The 17069-nt window shown below is 49.4% G+C and overlaps 8 protein-coding genes across 8 annotated transcripts; 4 read left to right on the top strand and 4 right to left on the bottom strand.

Moving 5' to 3' along the window:
* Positions 1-317: 317 nt before the first annotated feature.
* Positions 318-2975, top strand: LTR64_005011 (uncharacterized protein; the record flags this gene model as incomplete). Its single annotated transcript, XM_064899354.1, has 3 exons — positions 318-1533; positions 1583-2574; positions 2625-2975. The coding sequence occupies 3 exons, from the start codon at positions 318-320 to the stop codon at positions 2973-2975; spliced, it is 2559 nt and encodes an 852-aa protein (XP_064755311.1).
* Positions 2976-3058: 83 nt separating this feature from the next.
* On the top strand, positions 3059-3451 carry LTR64_005010 (uncharacterized protein; the record flags this gene model as incomplete). Its single annotated transcript, XM_064899353.1, has 1 exon — positions 3059-3451. The coding sequence occupies one exon, from the start codon at positions 3059-3061 to the stop codon at positions 3449-3451; it is 393 nt and encodes a 130-aa protein (XP_064755310.1).
* Positions 3452-4037: 586 nt separating this feature from the next.
* CMK2 (Calmodulin-dependent protein kinase cmk2) lies at positions 4038-5543 on the bottom strand (the record flags this gene model as incomplete). Its single annotated transcript, XM_064899352.1, has 4 exons — positions 4038-4870; positions 4918-5074; positions 5123-5382; positions 5531-5543. The coding sequence occupies 4 exons, from the start codon at positions 5541-5543 to the stop codon at positions 4038-4040; spliced, it is 1263 nt and encodes a 420-aa protein (XP_064755309.1).
* A 647-nt stretch (positions 5544-6190) lies between these two features.
* On the bottom strand, positions 6191-7526 carry NdufS2 (ndufs2, NADH ubiquinone oxidoreductase 49 kd subunit; the record flags this gene model as incomplete). The annotated part of the gene is made up of 2 exons (XM_064899351.1): positions 6191-6949; positions 6996-7526. The coding sequence occupies 2 exons, from the start codon at positions 7524-7526 to the stop codon at positions 6191-6193; spliced, it is 1290 nt and encodes a 429-aa protein (XP_064755308.1).
* A 498-nt stretch (positions 7527-8024) lies between these two features.
* Positions 8025-9140, top strand: RPC40 (DNA-directed RNA polymerase core subunit rpc40; the record flags this gene model as incomplete). The annotated part of the gene is made up of 1 exon (XM_064899350.1): positions 8025-9140. One exon carries the CDS (start codon positions 8025-8027, stop codon positions 9138-9140), a length of 1116 nt encoding a protein of 371 aa, XP_064755307.1.
* Positions 9141-9294: 154 nt separating this feature from the next.
* TEL2 (telomere binding protein) lies at positions 9295-12674 on the bottom strand (the record flags this gene model as incomplete). Its single annotated transcript, XM_064899349.1, has 4 exons — positions 9295-11063; positions 11119-11205; positions 11248-11556; positions 11648-12674. The coding sequence occupies 4 exons, from the start codon at positions 12672-12674 to the stop codon at positions 9295-9297; spliced, it is 3192 nt and encodes a 1063-aa protein (XP_064755306.1).
* Positions 12675-13425: 751 nt separating this feature from the next.
* uba3 (NEDD8 activating enzyme) lies at positions 13426-14764 on the top strand (the record flags this gene model as incomplete). Its single annotated transcript, XM_064899348.1, has 2 exons — positions 13426-13466; positions 13519-14764. 2 exons carry the CDS (start codon positions 13426-13428, stop codon positions 14762-14764), a joined length of 1287 nt encoding a protein of 428 aa, XP_064755305.1.
* Positions 14765-15235: 471 nt separating this feature from the next.
* LTR64_005004 (uncharacterized protein) lies at positions 15236-16331 on the bottom strand (the record flags this gene model as incomplete). The annotated part of the gene is made up of 2 exons (XM_064899347.1): positions 15236-16255; positions 16308-16331. The coding sequence occupies 2 exons, from the start codon at positions 16329-16331 to the stop codon at positions 15236-15238; spliced, it is 1044 nt and encodes a 347-aa protein (XP_064755304.1).
* Between the last annotated feature and the right edge of the window lie 738 nt (positions 16332-17069).

Here is a 17069-nt window from a genome sequence, read left to right as displayed (position 1 = left end):
AAGCAAAAGATTCACAGGCTCGAAACATATCAGGACGAATCGGCAAGGGAAAAGATCAGACTCAGGATAATGATCAGTCAGCTCACAATGACCTGGCCATCTCCATGCTCGAGTGTGGATCCTGGTCAACAGGCAGTGATGACACCAGATCCTTCATCCCGTACTACAGCAATACGGTGAGAGGAACAATCACAAGAGACGGTCGAGACATTATCATTGTCCTGAATCATCGTCCGTCTTCGTACGAACTTACCATTGATGTAGCAAATATCTTAACTCTGACCACCTCTTCAAACGGCCAACAGCGCACCATAACGATGTCTCTCTCATACGCTCCCAAAATCTACGAGAAACTTGATCAGCTTCCAGCCATGATGAATGCCCTCATCTTGAGTACTCAAATCACTCGCTCCCGAGAGGTTACCCGTGCCCGTGAGACGACGCTGCCAAACTCCGGCCAATTCGTCATTGGCAGCTGCGCAACTTATCGATTCACGCTTCTAGGGGACATGCTAGCAGGTACTCTTTCAGAAAGACTTCGATCATTGACCTCTCGTTCGATACCACTGGAAAGGATCAGACACATGCCCCCACAAGCACCTGTGTCTGATTTCCAACAACAAGTCAACCATTTGATGGAGCAGTTCAAACCTTCTGACTGGACTTTTGAATGCAGATTCCAAGTGCAAGCCCTTTGGACTAACAGCCTCTTATCTCCTTTGGAAATACAGCAATTGATACCTACCATGGTCCAGATCAGAAATCAAAGCGACACGACTGCATTGGCCAAAGTGCTGCAAAATCTACGGTCTCAACTCAGGGTCGCCGACATTCGTACTGGAGGAGTCACTGAAGCACGGCATATCATGCTCAATCAACACCAGCTTTGGTCGGCCACAGCCAATTCACCCTCAGTGCGAGCGTTGTCTCGTGAGGAAGTACTAATTCATCGAGTGACTATCACACCTACGGGTATGTTTCTTGAGGGACCAGAAGAAGTCGTTGCAAACCGAGTTCTGCGCCAGCATCGCGATAACCAGAGTTTCTTCCTGCGTGTCTCTTTTACCGAGGAAGATTGGGACAGAATACAGTTCGAGAGAGACACTTCGAACGAGAGAGTTCTGCGCGGTCGTTTCCTGGATATCCTCCACCAAGGTCTGGATATCGGTGGTGAGCATTTTGACTTCCTGGGATTTTCTCACTCTTCGCTGAGGTCGCAGACGTGTTGGTTCATGCGTCCGTTTGTGCACAATGGTGAGCTTTTCTACGCAGGGCGTCTCATCGAATCACTAGGGGACTTCACCAGCATTCGTTCTCCAGCTAAATGTGCAGCGAGAATCGGACAAGCATTTAGCGAGACGCCTGCTGCAATTGCAATTGACCCAAAGACTGTGTCTAAGTGCTCAGACGTTCGTTGCGAGCAACACCTATTCACTGACGGTTGCGGGACAGCGTCTCGGGCTACGTGGAGGCTGTTAAAGAAAGCATCCTCCTCACAAGAACAACCTACACTGTATCAGATCCGATACAAAGGCAAGTCTGAGCGCTCCTATGCAGACCACCTGACTAATCCAGATCACAGGAGCGAAAGGGATGATTTCTTTGGATACGCGACTACAAGGACACCAGCTGCGACTCCGTGATTCGATGATCAAGTTCACTGGAAGTCCCTCCGATGATCTTGAGATTTGTGGCACAAACGCTCGTCCACTGTCCTTCAAGCTGAACCGTCAGCTAATCAAGATTCTCAGAGACCTTGGTGTCAAACCCTCCACATTTGAAGAGCTTCAGCAGAATGCAGTGGACAAACTCCGAGGGAGCACGTCGTCTGTGGCTTCAGCCGTTGATTTTCTCAAATTACACTTGGCTGATAGTGTTACTGGCCTGCCAACGCTGTTGAAAGCTCTCACTGATATCGACATCGACGTCACTGAAGATGGCTTTCTACGAGAGATTTTAGGAGCATTACTCCAGGTGCAACTCCGAGAAATCAAGTACCGAAGTCGAATACATGTGCCGCAAGCTGTGACACTGTATGGTATCTGTGATGAGACAGATTTCTTGAAGGAGGGCCAGGTCTTTGTAACCTATGCTGATTCGGGGAAACACCTGCATCTGAATCGAGAGGTTGCGGTGACGAGGTCTCCTGCCTTGCATCCAGGCGACGTCCAGGTCGCTGAGGCAGTGGCCCCACCTGAGGACTCATGTCTCTGGGATTTGCACAATTGCATCGTGTTCAGTCGACAAGGAAGTCGTGACTTGCCCAGCATGTTAAGCGGCGGTGACCTCGACGGCGACTTGTATAATATCATCTACGATTCGAGACTTCTACCCGCTCAGGTGGAAAGACCTGCCGCGTATTCACTGGCTCAAGCAATGGACATTGGACGACCAGTCACGGTGAATGTCGTGACAGCATTCTTCATCGACTTCATGCAAAACGACCAACTAGGACGAATTGCAACTCTTCATCAGGTTATCGCCGATGGCCCGGAAGGCACAAGATCTACAGAGTGTTTGAAGCTGGCAGAATTACATTCGACAGCTGTGGACTTCTCGAAGACTGGTGTCAAAGTGAGTCCCTCACGACTAGGCTGGAATATGACGAACTGACTCCAAACCAGGTTGATATCCGTCAAATCCCGAGAACACCAGCGTACCGACCTGACTTTATGGCACCTTCTGCGAGCATCAAAGTCGAGAAAGGCATCGAGCGACGAAGCGATCCACTGTCAGAGGCGCTTGAGGGACGACAACGATATAGATACTTTGAGTCAGAACGCATCTTGGGTCGGCTATATCGAGCCATTGACGAAGATCTGTTCTTTGGAGAACTCGAGGACGACACTTCGTCTCTCTTCAGCTCCGCAGCCACAGACAACGTCCTCCCCGAGATCCTCAAGTTCATCAGCGACATGATGAGAGGTCAAGATTGGAAGAGATACCTCCCGAAGGCAAGAGAAGTGAGAGACTAGTAAGCATTTTCCCTCGGCAAGCATAAACTCGAACTATTCTAATCAAAGTACATAGTTATGAGTCGAACATCGTGCTACACATCATGTCCACATACGCTACATCCAGAACCGATTACCTAACAGAAAAAGAAGTCTTCATAGGCTCCATCATCGGCCGCTCCGGCGCAGGCAACAAATGGCAACGTGAACAGTCCGAATATATGAAGGTTCAATTCAAAGCCGAGCTGCGCGACCTCAGGGCATGGATGAAGGACGAGACATCAGATACTGAGGATGGGTTCTTGTGCCTCGCTGCCGCGTGCGTCTACGTTGCTGTTCGAGAGCCGCCTAACGTGTCAACGGGCAAGCTGGAAGTGGTACTGAAGAGTTTCGGATGGTACGCGGCTGGATTGTGTGTGCCTCAGCTTGTTGATGAATCAAACGAAGGGAAGGATGTGGATTTTGGTGGTTGGGGTTTGGAATATGTATCTGGTTGATATGGTTAGACTAGAAATGTTCTGGCTATACAGACAAACGACATTGCGAGGCTCTAAACCCAGTACAGGCTATTGATTTCACTTGGCTTGCCGTGTCACACAGTAACAAAAAGCATCTCAAAAAAGAATAAGTATGATCGAGGCTGAGGAATTGGGGGTTCCTTCGCAAGTGAAGGTGAAGGTGAAATGTACTTGGTGAATGATGTTGAAAGTGAAAGAATATACGCATTGCGAGGGTATCTGCTGTAGGAACTCCAACAAGCACAAGCTGTACGTATGCAGCTAGCTAATCATAACGGTCATGTCCCTCCCTCCTCTCCTTCACGTCCTCACGCCCCTCTAACCCATCTATAGTCTCTGTACCCTTCCTCACCGTGCGTTGTGTACCATTAGAAACTTTCTCGTAAGTCTGCCATGCATTTTGTGTTCTTTTGCAAGACGATGGAGTACCAGTAAAGAGACACTGAGCATTCATACTCCTTCTCCCACTTCCAGCTTATAAGGATACCCTTCGTACCTAAGAAGACTCGCATGCTCTTTTTGTTCCATCAATTCAATCATGCTGCCTCTTCAACCCAGGAAAGCACTATTTCTGGCCACTAAACGACTTTCTACGCTCGTGAGCAGCAGTAGCGTCAGCGACCAATCGGTCAGTCTGTTCTTGCTCTTTCATCTCTCTGACCTTGGCGAGAACGACTTCTTTGAAAATGGCACTCTTTGCCGCTTTGCTCAGTGTTCTCTTCTCTTTAGCTTCAGAGGTAGCGAGTCCTCGTCCGGGAGATACGGCTCGTTGTTCTGAGGCTTTGACGGCTAGGCCTGCGGCGTTGGATGCATTGGCGGGGATATCGGAGGCGTCTTTTTCGTCCATATCGGCGGGGTTCTCTTGCAATTTGAGTTGATCGATTCGGTTCGCGAGCTTGACGAGTTCAATACCGCGCTTGAGTTTGGCTTTGGCCATGTAGCTTCTGATTTCGGGTAGGAGATCGTGATCTGAGGCCGTCTCACCCTCAAGCCACCTATGCTTCAGGGCGTCGACCGATGTGACTCTCTTCTTGGGATCTGGTTGTAACAAGCTCATGATGAATTCTTTAGCATCCTTACTGACATCCTTCCAGTAGCGCTCGTGAAAGATGATTCTGCCGGATTTGCATTCTTCTACCAGATCGGATAGATTCTCCGAGCGGAAAGGAGAGTAACCGCAAAGTAGGGTATATGTAATGACGCCGAGTGACCACATATCGACGGCCTTGCCATGACCCTGCTTAAGCATTACCTCAGGAGCAGCGTAGCCAAAGGAGCCGGCCATGGTCGTAAGAACTTCGCCTGGACTATCGAGCATTTTGGCGATGCCGAAATCTGCAAGGACAAGTTGGGAATCAGGATCTTTCGTTCGGTAAAGCAGATTTTCGGGCTTGAGATCTAACGATTGTCAGTATGGGAGCCCAGTCTGGAACTATCGAACTGACCTCTGTGAACGACGTTTCTCTGATGTAGGTAGTCGACTGCCTGTAGCACCTGCTTGATTGTCTGTGAAGCATCTTTCTCTGTGAACTTTCCCTGGTCGCAAATACGATCGAACAGTTCTCCTCCGGTCGCAAGCTCAGTTACGATGTAATATTTGTCCTAAACCACATTAGTGTTTTCATCCGTGACTGATGTATAGTCACTGACTCTGGACTCGAACCAATCGACAAACTTGACAATATGCGGGTGACTGAGGTGTTGCAGCATCTTGAGCTCATCGTAGACCATCTGCTCGTTGCCTTTAACATTCTTCTTCAATATTATTTTGACAGCCACCTTGTCTCCGTTACAATCTGCTTCCCGGACGATACCGTAAGTGCCGGCTCCAAGTGTGCGACCGAACCTGTACTGCGATTTCTTGTCATAGCTGTCGGGCTGGCCATGAAGTTTGTTCATGAAATTGGAGACTGCGCAAGAAAGTCAGCAGGATTCTCGGAATAACAGGCATGGAACGTCGACGAGCAGGATCAGAGGCCGTGACGAGTGGGGCATACTTTCTGATCCCATCGTCGCGGTCTTCACTTGTGACTGTAGTTGCTAGGCTAGAACACTTACTGCCGTAATTCATGATTGCGCTGGTTGTACTTGTACAACATGCGAGAGTAATGGGGCGAGTATAGGTGTGAACAGTCGCGGCAGCGCAACAGAACAGGAGTTACAAGTTCTCGCTTTCGCTCTCTTCACAATCGGTGGCCTTGAGCTTTGTTTATTGGACTTTCTGATCGGCAGGCTGTGACTCGCGAATATGGCAGGGTATGCGGGGTAGCAGAAGTACCTGGAGCAGGTCGGACGGGCACGTGTTAGTCAGAGTATGGCAAGCCAGAAACCTTTCGCGCAGCAGCATAAATATTAGCAAAAAGATGACACCAGAACAAGAGGAGGATTGAAGGTGATAGTGATGTTACTACAATAGGTTCTGGACCCCGAATCAGCCAGCCAGGACGTTTCAGCTGTGAATTTGGACGACGCGCGGCACATGCACTGTGCCAACGAAGGAGCGACACAAGGTTGCTCAGGCTCAACTCCAGAAGGCGTCTTAGTGCTGACTAGCTCCATTGAGCATTGAGTTAGCCTTACGAGCGTGACAGGGTGCATTTCGACAAGGACTTTTTGATAATTGAACCGGCTGTACAAACTGGGTGGTATTGTAGAAAAGAGAACCTGCTATGGAACAAGGCACACTGCCGTAGCACAAACTAGTAACCAGATAACGCACTACCGGTCAACTTCACCGAACACCAAGTCCATAGTGCCGATAATGGCCACTGCGTCAGCCAATAAATGTCCTCGAGCAATGTGATCCATACCCGCCAAATGGGCGAAACCAGGTGCTCGGATCTTGCATCTATATGGTCTCTCGGATCCGTCACTGACGATGTAGACACCCATCTCTCCTTTTGGTGCCTCAATGGCGCTGTAGGTCTCCCCAGGTGGCACTGTGTAGCCCTTGGTGTACAGAAGGAAATGGTGAATGAGTGCCTCCATGTTCTCTTTCATCGCGGATCTTGGCGGTGGTGCAACCTTGTAGTCCTCAATCTTGACCGGTCCAGGAGGCATTTTGTTGAGGCACTGATGGATGATGCGTAGTGACTGTCGGAATTCCTCCATTCGGCAAAGGTATCTGTCGTAGCAGTCACCATTCTGACCGACTGGAACGTCAAACTCGACCTTATCATATGCGTCGTATGGCTGAGACTTCCGTACGTCCCATGGAACACCGGATCCTCTTAGCATAACACCCGAGAATGACAAGTTCAGTGCATCAGCTGCAGATACGACGCCCACACCCTTTGTCCGGCCAATCCAGATTCGGTTGTCTGTGAGAAGTTCCTCAGTCTCATCGATTCGATCGCCGAACTGTGTAGCCCATGCATAGATATCGTCGAGCAGGCCGAGAGGCATATCTTGCGAGACACCACCTGGTCGTACGTAAGCGGCGTGCAGACGTGCACCAGAGACACGCTCGTAAAATTCCTAGCATGGTCAGCTTTAATACAGAAACACTAGTGATATAGCTTACCATCAACTTCTCTCGCTCCTCGAAACCCCACAAGAAAGGCGTCAGAGCACCGACGTCCATGGCGTGTGACAAAATCGACATGAGATGGTTCAATATACGAGTAATCTCACCAAACATGGTTCTGATGTACTTGGCTCGTTCGGGGATTTCTATATTCAAAAGTTTCTCCACAGCTAACGAGAAACACTGCTCGTTGGTCATCATCGAGACGTAATCCAGCCTGTCGAAATATGGCAGGGCTTGTAGATAGGTCTTGTACTCGATCAACTTCTCCGTTCCTCTGTGAAGTAGACCAACGTGAGGATCTGCTCGCACAATCTCTTCACCGTTGAGTTCCAGAATCAGTCGCAACACACCGTGAGCGGCTGGATGTTGAGGACCGAAGTTGACTGTGTAGTGGCGCACTTTCCGGTTGTCGTACTCGTCTCCGATTCTCTGGTCTCCTGGTAAGTTCATCATGGTCGGGTCATCATCTGGTCTTCTCTCGCTAAACGTCGAGTCGGTGGCGGCCAAATGAGTCTGCGATGACATCGATGGCTGCTGAGGGCTGGTCTCTGGCATTGCATATCTCCTGTTGGCTGTTGTAGATATCGTTCTAGGTAGGAGGGAGACTTTGGGAACTGCTGGTCGAAGGCAAATTCGTTTGGCAGTCTGTCTACCAGCGAGACGCGCGAATGAAGCAGCCATTGTCATTTTATATGGGCGATGCCGTGGAAGGAGAGAGGAGAGGTTCGTCGTATGTAAGGGGACGACGCTGGTAACTTGGCCTCAATAACACATCTTCGAATGAAGGCGAGGCGATCGATGATGCATGGATGTTCGATGCGACACTCCAACCCAAGCTCTTTGATTGGACAGAGGGCAGTGGCTGATATCATTAGCCGCTATATTGGCCTGGCACCGGGGAAGTACGGCAGTTTCTTTGCAAAGAGATCTCAAGAACAACTCCCGAAGATCTTCCAAAAAAGTTCACGACTTGCGGGAAAGCGCAACCTGGCTCGTGCTATTTCCTCAAAAAAAGCTTTGAGGATGGCACCAGCACAGCTGTCGCAAGCAGAGCTCGATCGGCGGAAAACAGTAGGGATAAATCCAGAGACGGTCACCAACATCACGTCTACAGACTTTCCTGGCCATCATCCAGGTGAGGACGCAGCATGGTCCATCGACAGATTCTCGAAAGGCCTCGAGGTTAAATTCCACAAAAACTCGTATGATGAAGCAACGTTCTCCCTGATTGGCATTGATGCCAGCGTCGCCAACGCTTTTCGAAGAATACTCATCGCCGAAGTACCGACTCTCGCAATCGAAACGTGCTACTTCAACAACAATACCTCTGTAATAGCTGACGAAGTCCTCGCGCATCGGCTAGGCCTAATTCCTCTAAAAGGTAGTCTTCGTGGTCTTGACTATCTGAAGTGGTATGTCAGACCAGACCCTGAGAACGGCATCGAGGGCATGGATCCAAGCGACTACAATACCGTTGTACTGAATCTCTACGTCAAATGCGAATGGAAGCCAAACCCACCCGAAAATGGTGAACCAGAAGAGAAGTATAACCACAGCAACGTCTACGCCAGGGACATCAAATGGGAACCCATGGGTCGACAAAAGGAAGAGTTTGAAGACCTCGAAATCCAGCCTGTAAACCCCGACATCCTCATCGCGAAGCTGCGACCGGGTCAAGAAATAGACATCGTCATGCACGCCAATCTCGGCAAAGGCGGAGATCACGCAAAGTTCTCTCCCGTAGGCACAGCGACCTACAGATTACTCCCCAAAATCGAGATCACCAAACCCATCCTCAACCAAGACGCGCTTGAATTTCAAAAATGCTTCCCTGCAGGCGTCATTGACGTGGAATACGTTGACGCAAAAGCCGTTATAGAAAACGAGAGGTTAAGACCTCATGAAGGAGAGCAGTATGCAAAGGTCAAAGATCCCATGAAAGATACTGTGTCAAGAGAGTGCTTACGGCATGATAAATTTAAAGGCAAGGTCAAATTGGGCAGGGTACAAGATCATTTCATCTTCCAGGTTGAAAGTACAGGGCAGTTCCCAAGTGACCGCCTCTTTTTGGAGTCTGTCAAGGTGCTGAAGTATAAAGCTCAGACTTTACTGAGAGCACTGGACAATATTGATAGTTGATGAGATTGTCCAAAAGCTGAATATGTATATTGTGCATAGCGAATGGCGTAGCGGGCTGGCCATGATTTTATGATACCACGAGGGAGTACGCGCATGTGAAAAGCATTGACAATTCAATGTATCTATCTAAAGCATGTTTACAAGTTACATCGTCTCAATCATCCATCGTCAACCCCAATATCCGCCCCTGAAATTTCCTTCCCATCTCATACCACCTCACCTGTATCCCTGCCGCAAGCACAACCCACGCAACCCCCTCACCCCCTCTCCCATCTCCGTCCTTCATCGGTGGCGGCGCACGCCCACTTCCGTCCAACCCACTCACCCACTTCACCAGCTCCGACACCACCAGCCCAAAAGGATCAGCCAGTAACCTTTCCTGCGCCGTAACACCGATCTCAGCCGTGATGTCGATCAGCGCGAGGAACAAGCCAAGCATTGCGGGTAGCACGATTCCATCTAGTGCGACGCGGTGCTGGTGCAGGGCTGTAAGAAGTGTGAGGGTTTCGTGGATGATGGATGCGTATATCGAGGGTGTGCTGAGGCCTGTGGGGCCGAGAGTATGGAGAAGGAGTGTGAGTGTTTGCAGGTGTAGCGTTAGTGTACTTGAATGGAGCATGAGGGTGCTGATCGAGCTGCCTGTTGATGTCGAGGTGTAGGAGAGGATGGCGGCGAGTGGAGATGCGAGACGGATGTAGATGTTGTTCGCGAGGATGGTGTGGATGTTGGAAGGGGTGTTCTTCTTGCGTTGCTGGGAGGTTTTGTCTCGATTCAGGGTGAGACGGGATGATGTGCGTGTGACTTTGAGAATTTCAGGACCTGATTGTGATTCTGCTGCTGCGACGGCCATGGGGTGTATGGTGTCTTGTGTAGCTGTATTTGTGAGCATGGCAATTGGATTGGATGTTCCTACTAGTTTCTGTGGCTTGGTTTCTTGTCCTCCAGGTATCGCATTAAGTTGCAGATGTGGTGGCAATCGACGTGAAGGAAAGTTGTCGGTCTCTTCAGCTTGTGCCTGTGCAGCTTTGGCATCTCTGAAACCTGCCACCTCCCTGGCACCGAGCCCGATGGCAACGAGTAGAGTGCTGCGTTGTGAGAGCGAGAATTCGCCCTCAAAGTACGTGCTTGTCAAGTACTTGCCCATTTCCACTGGCTGAGCGACCATGCATGCAACAAGTGCATCAAGTCGTTGTTGCTGGTGTTCATGCTTCGACATGCCATCTTGCAAGTTGATCAGCGCCGATGCAAGATTGTATATGTTGTCGAACAACTCTGTTCCGAAACCAGCTTTGCGCCTGATCAAGCTTGCTGCTGTTTCTAGTGCTAATGATATTATGTCCAGCTTGTCACTGGGTGACTGTAGTTGCTTGATCAGGTCCACAATGTATATGGGCGGCCGAGGTTTGTCTCTGTTGACGAGCGTTGGGTCTTCATCAGAGTCTTCTGGGTCGTCGAGCGGTTTCTGATATGGTACAAGGTCATCCTCGTCGTCCGAAGAACTCGAGACCTCCTCGATAGTCATGATCTTGGAAGTGGCCTGCAATTTCTTCGTGTTTGATGGCTTGAGTGATGTAGACTTCCGCTTCTGGAGTGCTCGGTTGTCAGTGGTTAGGGAATGTGGAAGATGCTTCAGACCTTCGAGTTCCCCTATTTGGTCCTCTACGTCAACCAAGCCTAGCATCTCCTTTACTTCTGCTGTTTCCATCTCTTCAACATGGAAATCCATTACCTTGTCGGGCTCATCAACACATCGAGACATACCAACTCCCACAATCATACCGAGTAGCCGAGTTTGAGGCACAGATGAGGCTAGTCGGTTCGAGACAGAGCGCATCACCAAGGTAGGTATAGGGTCCTGCTTGAGAGTTATGCGATTCTGTCGGTTGAGGTAGCCAATAACCAGAAGAATTGTTTGGGCCAGATCTAGGACGAAAAGTAAGCACATGGTTCGAGTCACCGATGATGCACTTCTACTCACGCTCTTGTTGAGTCGTGGCTGCGTGCTGGATCTGCAGCTTGTCGGAGAACGTGGTCAGTGTTCTCTCCAGGATTACTTCTAGTTTGCCTACAGAATTAGCACAGAACCACGCAGATTTCGGGCACTTACCTTGCGACTGAGCGAGGACGACAATCAGTGCACGTCTCATGCTGGAACTCCTGCTTGGAGCACCGCCTGCAGACGATACCCAATCTATGGCACATTCCAACAAGTATTCGTTGTGACTCGTCAACCCATATACCAGGCCAGCAACACCTGCAATAGTTCTCATGGTAGGCACATCGACTGTGTTAGAAGCTAGATGTTGTGACTTCATGGCATGAGTTCGTACAAGGTCGTTCAAAATACAGTTGAATACTACCTTCTGGTCATGCGTCGGCAGATTCCTGATCAGTTGGTGCAGTGGCGACCAAAGTGCTATAGGCCCAAGCAGTAAAGAGGTATAAACTTTCGTCACAAACGCATCTGTCAACCGTCAGTGGAATTCGGAGCACATCGCTTTTCATACCTTTGTAGCCCAGGCTAAGCCCCCGCTTGAACAATTGGACGAGGACGGACCATGACGAAGCATCTTGAGGTGATAGCTCGATCGCGGTCTTGATAATGTTGCTTGCAAGCCATGCTGAATACCCTTGTCCTTGCAGGAGCCATTCAGGCACCTTGAGGTCGCTGCCAGTCTGTGCAATGATATTCGGAATTGCTGCTGTGGTCGACAAGACTTTGCTACCAGCCAGTAGAGAGACAATGCTTTGCCAGAACAATCGACGATGAACGTCTTTCTCATACAGGTGTGTGCTATCATTGAGCAGTCTGCTCACGGTGTCCGACTTGTGCAGTAAATGACCAAGGAAGTCGACATACACATTGAGATTGTCTGGACTAGGACGAGCTTCAGGCCTGGTAAGCATGCGAATCTGCTCAAGCAAGGCTTCTAGACCAGTAACACTGAAGAGTGCCTCTAGTAGTGTTTTTCGCATCTGCTTGGTAGAGCCACCTATCTTCGAGGAAGCCAGATTCGGCCACAGATCAGGTAGCGTGGTCGTGACCAATGCTCGCACCAATAAGCTCGACTTAGGACCAGTGACCTTGATGTTGAACTCATGCTGCCCTTCGATACCGTATTGTATGTATGCTAAAACTGCCTCAATGTCTTCGATACCAGGTTGCGACTTCAGAATCTCTCGCGCGTCGTCGGCCAGCGATGGTGGTGCTGCTTGTTTCAAGTAATCCTTCTGGATAAAGATAGCAGAGTCCTTCCTCTCATGCTGCCTTGCTGTTGTCTTGAGTCGATCCTGACGGGGTTCCCGCGTTTTTACAGCACTGTCGTCATTCTTCTTGGTAGACTTCGTGCTGACTGCAGTAAGCAGTGGCAAAGGTTCGTTGTTGGTGTCGATCTCGACTACTGGCTTTCTAGGTTTGGAATTGCTATTCGACCTGCTTCGATTTTTGTTCTCATTCAAAGACAGCGATTCGAACTTGTGAATGTTGTTCTGGACCTTCTTGGTCGTTTTCACCTCCTGAATAAACGCGTCCATAGTATCAGTTTTCCCCAGGTGTTCAGGATGCAATACCATGCGTGGGTGTAGACAGCTAACTTGAACAAAGAACGAAAAATTTTGATAAGAAGGATGCGGGTATCCACATTGGGTAATTGGAAATGCACGAGCAAGTTATGTCTCACTTCGGGCTGTGCAAGACGTTCTATGAGAGAGTGAAGGTTTGCTTGCAGCGTGTGTGATTCTTGAAACATCAGCCGCACGCGTTCCATATTGCCTTTCGATTAGATTCATACCATCGAATCATACGTCAGCCGTCAAGATCGTTGTCATTTTGTTTACCTTCGAGCGAATGGCATGTTGAGCACTCGTACCTCTTAGTTAGATTAGGAGTGGTAGAGAGACTTTGAGAGTCGAGACACGAAGAGTGAAAGGCGAATTGTTCTTTGGGAAAGCACCGAAAGACTTGCCGTGTGCTGGTCGTACACAGTCTCCGCAAGCGGTCACTATTTGCCACGGGTTAACATCGTGATAAACCATCAGATCACTACAGCCTGTGAATTTATGCTCACATCCTGACCCTGCTAGGTACTTCTACCTCACATGCTCATTAACCTCCCCTATTGTGCTCTTGGCTTCAATCTCAAGGCTTCTGGGTGTATCTATTTTCGATCTGTGCTACTTCTAAGCATCTCGGAACGAGCTTTTCTTGCCCGCTTTCGTTCTTTACCTTCTACATTTACCACTCCTGCCTGTTACGAGCTTACGCACTGCTCATTTTGGCGGCCCGATGGAGACCATGATGAATGGAACCAGTAATCGAGCGATATGGTAGGTTCCTGAAGTAGCTGAGCATGCTTACGGATGTTGACAGATGAGACAGGAAACACCTTGACCATGTTCTATCAACATCTTCTCCGTATGCTGATGAAGACTATGTACCTGGGCCCGACACAGTATCAACACTTGAATCATCGAAAGTTCTCGTAATTGGTGCTGGCGGTTTAGGCTGTGAACTGCTGAAGAACCTGGCTCTTTCTGGTTTCAAGGACATTCATGTGATCGACATGGACATAATAGATGTCAGCAATCTCAATCGCCAATTTCTGTTCCGTCAATCAGACGTTGGAAAATCCAAAGCCGAAGTTGCAGCTGCTTTCGTTGAACGCAGAGTACCAGGTGTCAAGATCACGCCTTACAACGGCAAAATCCAAGACAAGGACGAGGACTACTACATGCAATTCAAGCTGATCATCTGCGGTCTAGACTCCATCGAAGCTCGAAGATGGATCAATGCCACACTAATAGACATGGTCGACGAAGAAAATCCAGAATCTCTCAAACCCTTAATCGACGGCGGCACAGAAGGCTTCAAAGGCCAGGCCCGAGTCATCCTCCCATCAATCTCATCCTGCATCGAATGCCAACTCTCAATGCACGCCCCTCGAGCCGCAGTACCCCTCTGCACCCTCGCCACTATCCCCCGACAACCCCAACACTGCATCGAATGGGCCCACATAATAGCCTGGCCCGAACACCGCAAAGACGACACCCTAGACATGGACGACCCCGAACACGTCACCTGGCTCTACCAGACGGCCCTCAAACGCGCACAAGAATACAACATCAGCGGCGTCACCTACGCAATGACCCAAGGCGTCGTCAAGAACATCATTCCAGCCATCGCCTCCACCAACGCCATTGTCGCCGCCGCATGCACAAACGAGGCTCTCAAGCTCGCTACGTCTTGCGCCCCCTTTCTCCAGAACTACATGATGTATACCGGTGACTCAGAGTCAGGTCTTTACACCTATACCTTCGAAGCCGAAAAGAAAGACGACTGCCCCGTCTGCGGTAACCGAGCACAGTACATCACAGTCGATCCCGACATCAAACTCGAGGATTTCCTTGCAGGCTTGGCGGAACGAGCCGAAGCACAGCTCAAGAAACCCAGTATACGGTCTGAAGCCAAGACATTGTATATACAATCGCCGCCGAGCCTGGAGCAGCAAACACGGCCGAATCTGAGTAAGAAGCTGAGGGAGTTGGTGTCGGATGGGGAGGAGGTGGGTGTGAGTGATCCGGCGTTTACTATACAGTTCAAGTTTAGATTGCAGTTTAAGCAATAGATGGAGTTGCTGCTGCTGCTGCATGTTACAAGTACTTTTGGGGATTTTCCAAAGCATAGCAGGATGTTCGAGCATTAGCGAGCAAGCATTTACGGGATATGATGGACGAGATTGTTGTGGTTCTTTACGATGATGATGATGATGACGATGGCCAGCTGGTGATTGTGTAAAGAGGTGTGTACTTGTTTACGACGAGGCGCCATAAAAGTCAGTTTTACAGCCAAAGACGAACGAAAGCGAGCAGGTATCATGCATATGATGGCTAGACCTGTGATCAGCCATACCCTCTGATCATTGAATGTGGTAGGTATTTGCTTATGTGAGAGAATTGCAAATCGTGTCGTATTACAGACGGAAACTAAAGTGAAGGGATGAAGATGTATTCGTATCTATATATTCGTAACAATATGTGCCGCCAAAGTACCAGCCCTATGTGCATCCTGCTCTTGCCCAAGAGCGTGTTTGTGTATCCTAAAACTTCTTTTTGAGGCTACCAACGCCCTTCCTCAGCCTGTTGCTGAAACTGGCTCTACGCTCAATACCAGTGCTCTCGTCAGCGAAAGCTTCCGCTCTATAAGCTCCACTGCCACTTCTGTCCCTGTTTGTGGTCATCTCAATATCTCCGTTGTCTTTCTCAGTCAGGTTGTGTTCTTTGAGAGCTTTCTCAATACTATAGCTGGGTTCGCCCTTGCCTTTGATATCGTTCGGGTCATATTGCAGACCTGGCCATCGCTTGTATGGCCCTCCACCGGCATTCTCTTCGATCATCATATTGTCCCCCTCAATATATCGGTATGTCTGACCGTTGGGATCGGTTGTTCCTGGCGGGTATGCAGCTACACCGTCAAGTGGACGGTGGTCTCTGACAGAATCTACAATTCTTTCATGTGGAGTGGCTCTAAGAGCTTCTTGGTTGCCATTGCTAACAGCCGCAACAGGCGATGACTTGTGCGTATTGTTCCTCGCGAAGAGTGTGGCATCGTAGGGACCTTCATGATGGTAATGGCCGACACTGCTCTCGTCAAGGGTATCGATCAGGTCAGGCCTCACAGCATGTTTCCTGGTGATATGTTTGGCGCGATCGGCCTCGGCCTTCTCTTTAGCTAATTGATCGAGAGGGCGGACAGAAGGATCACCTGGATACCGTTCTCGCAAAGAACTTGACCTCCTCGGTCGTGTTCCTGTTGCCATAAATTCTTGCCTATGGCTTGCGGAGTTGTGTGGTGAATGTCGAGGAGAAGTTGATGCTGGTGGAGAAGGATAGCCTCGATCTGCAGTCACTTCTCTTGTGGTTGACGAAGTCTCTTTAGGTGAGCCATGATCTCTAAATGGGTTCGTCTTGCTAAGCCGACGCCGTCCTGATGAAGTAGGAGTGACGGGTATCGCGGAAGTCACGGAAGCTGACTCTGATGGACGTTGGAAGGAAGCATTCAAACCAGTCTCATCGGACGGATCAGGTGCTGTAAGAGGGTCATTAATGTATTGCTGCGCCTGTTTATAAGTCAATCAGCCGTTCTGGAGGTCAGACAGTTCAGCGGCATACCCAATTCTTGTCTATTGCAGCCATGTTAGTCTGCTGTCTGCTGGTTGTGAAAGATGTTAGCTAAAATGGACGCGCCAACATAGATCCAAGATTTGTTAGAGCAATAGTAGCAGTAAAGAATATGAAGGAGGAACCACGGAAAAGCATGTCAAGGCATATTGATACGAATACTTTGACGAGCTGACATCTGCTCAAACGCTGCCGTACAATAGAGACTAGCTGTCGCAACGCAACAGCGAATCCCGACTGCAAATTGACATCATCGCACCTTCACCCGAGGACAAGTGTGTGGCCGTTGAGCTCATAGCTCCACTTGCTTAGGCGTCGGCCGCGTACCCAAGAAGTAACATCGTTCCACATGCTGGTTGAGCCGTCGTTCTTTATTTGGTGTTCTGAGACATTGTCATCCTACCTCTTCCGGAATTACAAGCTCTTGTGTTTGTGAGATGTTGTTAATGTCGCTCGCTGAAAAGCAAGCTTCTTGAGAGACGAACTCAAGTGTGGTGGCCTTGATGCCTAGCTCTCGCTTGGCAATTTCTGGTACTAAGATTGGAATTTAGTTTCGAGATGGAGACCAGGAATACCGCAAGTTGCAGGATCACCAAGCTATGTCATCGCTATGACTCTGGTAGCCTACGAGTCCGACGATGACGACGTTGTCCAAGTTGACTACAAGAAGATCAACCTGACCAGGAAGCGCAGCAGGGACGAGCACGAAGGCGATGAATCTTTTCGACAGAAAGCGAGATCAGCCCCGTCGCT

This window comes from Lithohypha guttulata, assembly GCF_036872675.1.
Source record: "Lithohypha guttulata strain CCFEE 5908 chromosome Unknown scaffold_3, whole genome shotgun sequence".
In the NCBI taxonomy this organism is placed as follows: Eukaryota; Fungi; Ascomycota; class Eurotiomycetes; order Chaetothyriales; family Trichomeriaceae; genus Lithohypha; species Lithohypha guttulata.
Note: the sequence above shows the minus strand (reverse complement) of the source record. Positions and strands in the feature narration are given on the sequence as shown.